General features: G+C 41.2%; 1 protein-coding gene across 1 annotated transcript; it reads right to left on the reverse strand.

Annotated features, from left to right (window-relative positions):
- Positions 1-4,532: 4,532 nt before the first annotated feature.
- On the reverse strand, positions 4,533-11,110 carry CHRNA9 (cholinergic receptor nicotinic alpha 9 subunit). The gene is made up of 5 exons (XM_052811032.1): positions 10,877-11,110; positions 9,652-9,797; positions 8,692-8,846; positions 7,481-8,013; positions 4,533-5,656 (listed from the first exon to the last, which is right to left on the reverse strand). The coding sequence occupies exons 1-5, from the start codon at positions 10,944-10,946 to the stop codon at positions 5,097-5,099; spliced, it is 1,464 nt and encodes a 487-aa protein (XP_052666992.1). The 5' UTR covers positions 10,947-11,110; the 3' UTR covers positions 4,533-5,096.
- Between the last annotated feature and the right edge of the window lie 332 nt (positions 11,111-11,442).

Consider the following 11,442-nt stretch of genomic DNA (forward strand, 5'->3'; position numbering starts at 1 on the left):
TTAAGCACAGAACCTGGTAAAGATAAATGCTCAGAATGGCAGGGGAAGCAAACAATACCTGCTCCCCAGAAAAATCCATAATTCTAGGTGGGTTACTTAGAAGGTAGTACTGAATCACTTTTTAAATAAATATTTTCAGGAACTAGAATGAAAAACCCTCTTTAAAACTGTAGCTACAATTTTTAATCGTGATTTGTGTCTTCTGGATGTTCACTAGATTGACATCTACTCTGAAGCAGGAGTGCCCAAGAACAGATGAAGGCATAACAGTTCTATGCAAAAACTGCATCTGGAATTAAGCACAGACCACATTCTCCACCCTGCTACACTCCTCAGCAACTGACATCCTTCCTTCAACAGTTAGATGTGGATTTTGTCCTGTTGCAAAGGTACCCCTGAATTGCCTTCTCAAACACAATGGCTAGAACCACACCTGGAGATGCAGCGCTGTTATGGCCAGCCAAAGCAACACAGGACCTCGCATGACCAAGAACAGGCATGACTTAGTTCACCACTAGCCTGTTGCGAGGCCAGTCCCCGCACCCCGATGGAAAAACTGCTGTGTATTCCTGGTGGCCTTGCAGACCTTCAGTGGTTTGTGGACTACAGACTAGGAATCAAATGCACAAAAGTATTTAGAAAGAAACAGGTAAGAACAAACTTGAGCTGGATACTTGCAATCTCAGTTATTCCTTACTGCAAGCAATGTAAAAACAGTATTGTTCACTGCCACCTTGCAGAAAGGAGTTCTTAAAAGGTGTCTGGAGACAATGTGTTGTGCAAATTAGAGCTTTAAAGGAGATAAAATTCTCTGGTACCTCTTGTCCTTTCCACACAGCTAGACTTGTCTCTAACAAAGAAGGAAGATTTCTCCTTTCTAGTGGACTTCAGAGTCAGTGAGAAGAGATGTTCAGCTTGCTCTGCTCATTTAATTGAGCTCTAGGTTACTCACTCTGCCTGCAAGTACAAAAGAGGTGGTTGCACACAAATGCCATAGGCCACCTTTGGTCCTATATCCTGTCACTGATGAAAAGATTTTAAGAATGAAACAAGAGTCGACATTCTTTTCTTCAACAAGTAACAGAAGTTTGCAGGAAGAAAAGATGGATTCTTCCCAGTTTTATAAACAAAATGAAAGAAATTCCCTCTCATCCCACACTCCTTTTCCCATCTCCTAAACAATCACATTACAGGTCTTCAGTTTCTCAAATTGGGACAGAAATCAGTTCTTGCTACACTCCTACACTTCTTGAGAAATAACTCTTAGACACTTCCCATACTTCTGGCAGGGTCAGAGAACAAAGCTTTGTTAACCAGAGGATGAAACATGCAGACAGCTTACAATGTAACATCTGAATTCCTGAAACATGAGGAAACCCACTTCTCTATTTCAAGATGTTATTTACTTGTCCAGGATGAGTCTTTTGGGTTTAGCCTGAATCCTCAGGCTGCAATTTCCACAAACAGAAACAGATTTCCTGGGGTAGCTAAGGCCATCTCCTACCCTTCTGCACCATTGGAAACTCAACACCCCAACATCCCATGACACTTCATCTTCAGTTCTGTCATCCTGCTCCTGGAAGACAGCACAGTGAAGGCATCACAGGAGATAACTTATATTTCTCCTCATTTTAACACTGCAGTGACTCAATACAAGAGGGGACAAGTGATCTTTCTGCCAAGAGATGGTACAACAAAAAAATCTGTCAGCTCATTCCTCAAAGGCCTCTGCAGCACACAGATCTCAAACAGTATTTTTACAGCACTGTTGTCCTCCTCAGCAAATACAAAGTCACCCCACTGCCTTCAAGTTAAGCCTGCAGAGTTACTCAGACAAGGGCATAAATAGTTATTTTTCTGTTACTATAATCATAGTCATTCATCATCTCTGGATTTAATCTTCCTCAAAGATTACTGGATCTAAGCATGAGACACAGAAATGAAAGAGGAAGAGACCAGGACAGACAGAAGTAGATCAACCATTCCTGTCTCAACTCAGCACTAGAGTTGTCACATACAGTTCTGACTGCTAACACATTTGGTTGATTTAGAGCAGGTTTTTTCATATTGAAGGAGCCAAATACAGAGATATACAAACTGAACATAAGACTTTGGAGGGACACTTAAAACTACAGTCCCTACAGTTTAGCTAGAAACTTCTGAGCTAGCTTTAAACCAGCTAGCCCTTGTACAGCTGCAGTAGCATGGACCTTCAGTCAGCCTTGTCACCAGAAGCATGGCCATGAAGCATCACATTGCATTTTTACCCTGGAAAATGATCAAGTCCAAAGATGTGAATCTGAGTGTCCTAGCATGAGGCTTCACAATAACAATTCAGGTACCAACTTCTACCCGCTGACATCATCTGCTGCTCACATTCTTTATTGGGTCTGGCTCTTGTGAAGTAAAAACAGAAGACTGTTTGTTACAAGAGCAAGATGAAGATTCACTATATGTAAATAAAGGAAGAGAAATACTTGAGAATGCCTGGTGATCCAAAGAAAAGGATAACAGAAAATAATAAAAAAGCAAATGTAATAGTTACTAAATTCAAATAGCTAGGAATAATTTTCAAATCATATTCTTGTAAGGAAAAGAATTCTTTACTACTATCACATCTTCACATAAAACATGCTAGGGAAGTGCAAAATATGATTTCAGCAGCATCATCCAAGCATGCAGCATACTGAGGAGCACCAGCATGATAAAAAGGCCCATGATCCATCTACAACTGCAAACTTTCCCTTACACATGGGAAGCCCACAACTCTATGCACACACGCTGCAGTTTGTTTTGAACAGAATGGCATGGGCACAATCTGAATTTCTAAGAAAGATACTGAGTTACACTAATGATCTGTCTAAACCTGGAAGCTGTCTCCAATGGATACCACCAATGGGATAAAGAGCATACAGTCATGAATCGCTAAAATATTGCTTCACCTTTCATCACTTCATGACTGTATTTAGTAGTATGCCAACAGATTTTTCTTTCATGTTTTTCCCCAACCTTTTAAATCCATATAATCTTTCAGCATTCACAAATCCTGCTGCAAGGAGTTCCTCAGCCTTCTCACATATTGTACAGACTCCTCCACTGTCACACACTGTGTATATTTGATGTACCCAGTTCCTATACTAGAAGAGACAGTGAACAGCAACTCTCTACTTTCTTTATGCCACCCATAAGCCTTGGACAAACCCTTAGTCATCGGTTTTCCATGCTGAAGACTCATGTTCTGAATATTTTACCCTTATCTTTAAATACTTTGCTCCCCGGGCTTTCGGGACAGTATTTTTTTCCACAACAAAGAACAAATCAGTTTCCTCAAACAGCCAGTGTAAGTGCCAAACCCTGAACTGCATGGCAAATGTGTGCAACCCTTTTTCTGCACAGCGAAAGTGAACAGCTCGTCTTCTAAAGGAGCTGTTCAAAGTTACCCTGGTTGACTGAGAACTGATAATATACAGGCAACACACCTGAGACTTTTTCCATGTCTGAGTTTATTCTTGGCTAGCCACCCAGTTTAGCTTTACATTAGAACCTGGACTTTAAGGCTTGCATTATGTATGAGAATTCAGATAAGCTTACAGCATTAATTATTCCACACAAAAGAAAACCTGCCATTAGCAATTCAATGTATCATTTACATCATAATAATAATTACAATTCCCTTTCTTCCAATAAATTTGGGCATAACTTCATCACTTTGCCATTTTGACTCCTCATTCTTAAGTTACAGCTTCACAGGTATGCTCCTATTAACTGCAACAATTATGAAAATGAGCTTTATCACATGAACTTTTGACTGGGATCCATTACAGTGTCATTCTGCCTCTCCCACTGCATCTAGAATATCATGGTTTCAAAGTTCAGGGTGCTTTGCAAAAGCAATTTATCCACTGCAGGCATGCCTGGGGTACTAGCTTTTCACTTCACTACATGAGACATCTTCCAGATCTGTTAGTCTGAGAGGGTTAACAGAAATTAACACACAGAAAAGGGGTTTTTGGTGTTGTCAGCAACAAACACATTCACATACACATCAGTACTAAGGTGTTGAGCAAGGAGAGTTGATTATGGCACTACTTTAATGAGCCTGTAAGATCATGCTTTTGTGCCAAGTAACACACAGAGCTACTGTAAATAGTTTGAAATTTAAGTATTAAAGAGGATATAAGAGTGGACAAGGGACACACGGGGTGAACACTGGTGAAGGTCAATAAAACGAGCAGAAACAAAAGCCACAGCCTCCTATTTTAGCAGTCTCAAGTAGCATTTAAAGGCCCATCTTGCACAAATGCCCAGGGGAATGAGACATCTACAAAGGACAGGAGAAGCCCTTCCTATTATTAGGCTCATGAGAAAGAGAATCGAAGAGAGGGCCTCTGACTTGGTGAGGAACAAGTCCTGGGAATCTGACTTACTGGACCCATGGTGACAATGAGGTAATATTCAGCAGCAGGAAATGATTAAGGGGAAGATCAAGGTAACCATCATATTCAGTAAGCTCAATGGTATTAGAAGTGAAAGGCACACCAGACAGCAGATAGACAGGTAGAGCCTATGAAATGATAGGAACAGTGGTCAGAAAGAGCCATAACAAAAGGTTAAGTTAGGAAGACAAGCTAAAAAAGGAAAAAATAAGGCAATGCCATGAAGACATGATTTCCAGGAACTGCCACCATGTCAAAAATACTTGGGTTTTTTTCTGGGGAAGAGAAAGGCTAGCCAAGTTACAAAGCGCAGAGATGCAGCCCTGTCAGTACAGTGCTCCCCGCTAGCCTGTCCGCTCCATTGCTGCAATGCTCCACTACATTCAGCCTGAAGTCATGGCCACCACCCATCATATGGAACACAGAGTGCTTACCCAGCAGCCTCATCAGGGCTGCTCTCCCATACTAAAAGGCAAAGACAGTCACTAACAAAGCCCTCAGCTGAGCAATGTCTCAACGCTGTCACAGCCTACAGAATCAATTTGTTTATTGTTAGAGAATGCAAGACAAAGATCTCAAAAGCACCCCTGTCCCAGAGCTCCACCAAAACAAGCTAACCCAGTATATTCAGTTTTACAAAATAAATCTGTTCATCTTCAGTTAAGCCGCTTTCCCAATGATCAGCACGCTCATAAAAAACACCATGATAAAGAAAATCCACATGAAAAACCTGTCCATCACTTTTGCAACTTTTTTCCACTCAATTCCTTTGGCCCGGTTTGCTTTATGGTCTCGAACACAATTAGCAATATACTCGATATTTTTAATCAGCATTTTGTAACAGGAACAGCAATTAACAGTCTCCCTAACATTTTCACCATGAACCCCATAGCTTTTATGCAAATTTCCATTGAGCTTCTCCTTGAGATCACAGTCATCATTCCTGTTATTGGAAAGGTGACTCCTTACTTCTTTGTGCCTCCTCTCACACCCATCATCCCCCTCTAACTTATGTTCTTCTTCCTCCTCTCTTTTCGGACTTGTGCAATTTTCACCCACATCATAAACAAAAAAGATTTTTGACATGTAGTCCAAAATAACCACCCTAGCCCACTGTGGAACAGGCTTTGCTTCTGAGCCACAGTGATGGAGATTCATTATGATGATCGTCAACGCAGTGGAAGCTGTGATCATGGTCATAGTTGCTATGTAATACTTTCCTGGAACATGAAATAAATTCATATTAAAGATGCTCCCCTAATAAAAAAATTCAATGCAGAAATAACAATGTGACAACATAGTGCTAAACAAATGCAAGTGAAACCAATTTTTAATCAACCCTGTTCTCTGTACTTAGATCACACTTAATTTGCTATTTAAAAAAATAATATTAAAGCAATTAAAGAAAAACCTCATACTCATTACTGGCATGCCTTCATCAGATGAGTAAGTGACTATTGTATTAGCATGGTAAATATTTGCGAGCCAAAACCTCTGATTTCTCGAAATACACCCATTCAGAAAGCAGCTTAAAAATGTTTATCAGGGGCCTTGTTCTTTTCCTAGTGTCTGCAAAATCCCAATGTTGATGGCTTCACGTGGTGCATCAGAAATCCCACTTCCTGATGTATTAACAAAAGTGATGATAACACTTTGTTGGAGCTATTGACGCACCCCACAGCAGCAGATGGATGCTTTCGCATTCACGCAGGCCAGTGAATATGCAGACCTCGCTGGTATCCACAACTAGTGTACTGACAGCTAAGAGGCCAGGCACAGAGCCGAAGGGTGGCTCCGCTGCCTGTTGAGATTTGTTGTCTGGATTTTCTTCAGCCTGTACAAATTTTAGTGTGGCTAGTCCAAACAAGGACAAAGCTCATTCTGGCCAGGAATAGGTAACAAATACAGTGAATACAAGCTGTGCCCCTCAGCCACTGCTTTTCACAACTGAAGTACACAGCCGACCAGCTAACCTACTGTGGCTTGTGCCTATGCAAAGAGGCAGCTCCCAGCCCTGCTCTGCTGCTGCGCAGCCTCTGCAGGAAAAGCAAGGGCTGGCGGCATCCGTGACACAGGATGCACCACAGACAAGCGTGATGTGATCCCAGTTTTCAAAGGGCTTGGAAAGGATGGTGAGGGAGAGCGAGGGAACAGAGAAAGCAGACCGAAGCTAGGTCCTGGCTCCTTAATTTAGACAGCATGATGGGAGGGCAGGGAAGGTTCTCCAGTACAGCAAGCCCATACTCTAGGCAGGAATAGTTGCTGCTGGTGTGGGAAACACATTCAACAGTCTTTTTCATTGACCAGTATTTTGTCTCACCTAAGCCATGCAGTTTTTTATATACACAGTAATAACGAGAATAAAAATAATGAGATCTGAATTATCTTAACGGAGCTGGAAGCCAGCGTGGAGGCAACTGTGTTCCTAATCCTCTAGCAATCCCACCAGGACAGCTGGGCAGGCTCATGCCCAGGGGCCAGCCAGGGGCAGGAGGGTCTTGGCAGAGGGGACAGTGCTGAACACCTCCCTTTTGCTACAGATCAGCTCTTCTGCACTCTCAGATGTAAATTAAAATTCAGTGTCATGGATTGCCAGGCATTACAATTTAATGTAACAATTGTCAGATATTAAGTCAACCCTGAGTGTCCCAGCCAGGCCATCCAACCACCTGGATCTGACAGAAACATATCCTGAAACAGCCTGACCTTGTGCTTACTGCTCTTGCTTACACTTCACGCACTGGTTCTAAAATTGTTTTCCATTACTAGCTTTATTAAAAGATGCGATAAAAAAATTCTAAATGTGTAACTATATTTAATAAATATAAAATAGATAGCTAATATATAATTTAAAATAAACACAAAATAACCTTAAAGAGCTGCAGCATACCTGTAGAAATTCCATGCGCATTTTAAGTATTTCACTATGTTTTAAAAATGTAGCACCTTTATTTTCCCAGAAGCCACAAATTACATATGGTTTCCCTGATATACAGCCCTGCTATTAATAAGCCATGTTTAAAGACAAAGCGTGTAAAGCTCACCTATCAAAGGTACGTTTTCAGAGGGAGGCATGATCTCTGCAACCATCAGCTGGAACACAGTCAGAGCAAGAAGAACCGTAACGCCCAGAGACACTTTTTCCCCGGAGTCTGCAGGGAGATAGAATCCCAGTGGGGCCAGGAAAGAGATCAAAATACAAGGAAGCAACAGATTAAATATGTAGAAAGAAGATTTCCTTTTCAAAATCAGTGTGAAGGTCACATCAGGATAAGGTTCAGAGCAGCAGCCGTAAGTGATGACGTTCTTAACTGCTGGCATACCATGAATCTCCCATTCCACATCTTCTACGAAATCAGAGAGGTCACCACTATCAAGAGAATTGACGATGTCTACCTGATTACCATTATAGGTCCAGGATCCAAATGTAAGGTTGCACTGCTGGCTGTCAAAAGGAAAATAAGATACATCCACTACACATGAGCTCTTTGTGATAGCAGGTGCATCCCAAGTGATTTTTCCATCATATCTCAACACAACATTAGTATTCACTGGTTCTGAAAAGTCATCATCCGCCCTAAAAGACAGAAAAGTGACAGTCAGGATTGACAGGCAACAACCTAGAGTGTGGGCCAGGGAAGATGGGGCAAGGAGGAAAACCCTCTCTTCACACCATTAAAAGCATGCCTCTGAAATCATATTTATATTTATACTGAATTTTAGTAGGAACTTACTATTAACTATTATTTACAGGTACCAGTCCCCATTAATGCCAAACGTCAGTGCTGCTAAATTACGTTGTATTTATCGGCCATAGCTTCTTCAAACTTGACCTCAAACAGGATACAGTAGGATAAGAATCCATTCAAAGACGAAAATAATCTGCTGGTCACTACCGGCCTGGGAGAGCAGACGACGAGTGCAGCCTTTGTGTACCACCTTCTTGTGGACAATCTTCCAGAGCTATTCAGCAGCCGCAGTGCAGAAAGCACTTCAGACTGCCAGGTTATTCAATTCCCAGTGCAGAGAAATTCAGAACAGCTTTGCTGTGTAGCATAATCAATTGCCAAATCCTGTCTATGGCTTTATTGCAAAATATTTAGATGATCAACAACTCATGTTAAGACAACAAACAATGCCCCTTGCTAAGGTAACGTAAAGTGATAAAAGTTCAGACTCCATGGGTCCATTCCTCCTTCAACCCCCTCCCTTCCTCAGACAAATATTCAAGCTGATTTTCTCCAGCCACACTCACTTGTTATATAGGACAATATCTGGTCTCCAAACCAAATTGCTTGGAATCCTGATAGAATCCAACCCATCATATTTATCTTTGTCCCATTTGAGGTATGCATCATACCAGCTTTGTCGAATCCATAAGTAAGCTGACAAAATCTGGTTCCTTTCATCCTGCATAAAAATGTAGAAATATGTCTAGCTGAAGGTGACAAAAATCACATCTTAGACGCAGACAGCATTTGTTGTACAGCTTTAAAGTACTGCCCAAAACAGGCCAGAATGCTGACAGGCCACAAGAGCACTTCTCAGACAGGTACATATGCCCATACACTGAACAGGGAGCTTATTTATTTGGACTTTCTCTTGTCCAAACCTTCTTCCCCTTGCACCCTCCCTAGCTTTAATCATAGCTGTCTAAGGCTCCCAGTATCTTAAGGATTTCCTTTTGCAAGCTTCAGAATACCAAACAGCTAACAGATTCAGTCTAACAAATTCTCTGAAAGCTTGGTGAGGCCTTGAAGTTGTAATTCAGGAGCCACAAAAGTGATTTTCCATTGTCCTTCCAGACACATTTTCTTTTGCCTTAAAAGTATATCTGGTTGAACCAAATTTATAAAAAAGTTACTGAAGGCTAAAATAGGGAGTTTATGTAGAAATTAACTGCATCTTAGAAAAAGTATTTGCTCTTTCTATTTAAAATTCAGCAAAAGTTGCCTGGAGGGTGCGATACCAACACCTAACTACAAAAGAAGTCTTAACAATTCAGCAGCTGTAATTTTGCAGACTTATAATGGAAGTCTTCATGTGGCAATCAGATTAGAATTCATGAAGAACTGGAGAACATGACCCTCGTGAGGAAGCATTACTGAAGTTGTCACAACAAAACGCACATTGCTTTTCCTGCTCCAAGCAAAAGGTTTACAGCTAGTACATTTCTGCACATCTTTAGAAAAACAGAACTGTACTCTTAACTCACCATGTCCTTAATTTGGGATAATGTGATCTGAAGGGTGACATTCAGCACTTTATCTGTGTCTTCCACTGGTCTTAGAGCATTTGAGTAGTCCTCAAACAGTTCATTAAACAGCATGTGAGCATATTTTCCTTTGGCTGATTCTACAGCTAGATAACATAGATTTGTTCAGTATATCAGATTAAGCACTGAGCAGTATCAGAAGATATCCTCTTTCTACAGCTTCATGTGGTATTTGCTATAACTGTATTTATAATTCATATACTGTAGAATATCATTTAGTGCAGAAACAGAAGTATACCTGATGAAGCTATTCAAATAAGGACAGCTTTTACCTGTAGTAAATGAGTAGCTAACTCCAGCTTTTCGCACCCACTGAAAAAAACCTCTGCATCCAGAGATTCCTACCTTTTTTAAGGTAAATATCATTAATTTTATTTTACTGATGTCTTTCATAGGCATAGAGATTATCAACTTACAGTCACGCATCTGCCAAGCTAAAATTAGAAGCAAAGTCTGAAGTCAAACCTGCTCCCAGGCTAATGACTTGTGATATCTCCCTAAATGCAGCACTGACAGATTCATGCTACTTTCAGAATTTACTCTTTTTCTTTTTTAACTACCACCTGGAAAAAGCCTGAGCTATTTTTCTTCACAAATTGGCAATTGCATGATGTATGAACACATTCTTGCACTAACACCTTTTCCAAACCATGTATGTGGAGATGCTGCTTGTTATCCAGACTTGGTCACTAAAGATAATTCACTGAAACTTCAGGTTTTAAATGACACTTTTACTGCTCCACACTGTTTTGTGCACCACAGTCTTTGTATTACCTTTAGATACATTCACACATTTCTGCAAGCAAAGGGCAAGGACAGTAACACTTACAAGACCTGCGCAAATGCCAGCTGGCACTATGTAGGAAGCGAGTGCTTTGGAGTACATCACACTCTGGTGACTCACAGTGACTTCCTGGACTAGTAAGAGTTCATAGCAAACCTTCCTGATTAAGAAGAAATCCTAACAAATCAAAGCTTCACAAAGAGCATTTAAGTTCTGGCTGTACAGGATCATTCATTTTGTCTATGCATCAGTGAGACAAAGTACAACGAAACAGATGAAAGACTTCTGGAGCTCAAGCATGTAAGACACATCAGGACATCAGCCCTTACCCGAGTAAAATAAACCTCAATGCAACATTTAGCTATCAAGCAGCATTCTCACCTTGAAGCATCACTGCTGTAAACAGCAACCAGAGAGAGACGGAAAAGGAGGACAGGCTATTTCTCTTCATTTCTGGACCTTAAATAAAATTGTTCACTCAAGGGCACAAAAACGCTTATCACCATCCAAAACCAGCAAACAAAAAAAACCCCCCAAAACCCCACAAAGTTGCACAGCAACATAAAGATGCTGAGGCACTGATGAGCTGCTAGGAGCAACTCAGTCCTCCCTCAGCAGCTGTCAGAGTCCTAGAGCGACCGCTGGTCTTGGTCCCTGCCACCGCCGGGAGCTCCGGCAACCCCCCCCTTCCCGTAACCCGAGAGCCGCCTGCTCTGAAGCTAATGCTGAGGGAGAAGACAAACGGATGGGATGTCAGTACGAAAACTATATTCCGTTGCATTTTTTGGTACAAATGTAAGATTTTGGCCAATTTACGAAGAGCCCTTTCACATTTCTTTGGTGGGCCACATTTTACTGCCCTTATGTTCAGCAATAGCTTGCTCAGAACCAGTTCTGTAGAACCTGTGGACCCTCACAAAAAAGTGATTTGCCTCAGTACTTCAACT

This window comes from Harpia harpyja, chromosome 2 (genome assembly GCF_026419915.1).
Source record: "Harpia harpyja isolate bHarHar1 chromosome 2, bHarHar1 primary haplotype, whole genome shotgun sequence".
Taxonomy (NCBI): Eukaryota; Metazoa; Chordata; class Aves; order Accipitriformes; family Accipitridae; genus Harpia; species Harpia harpyja.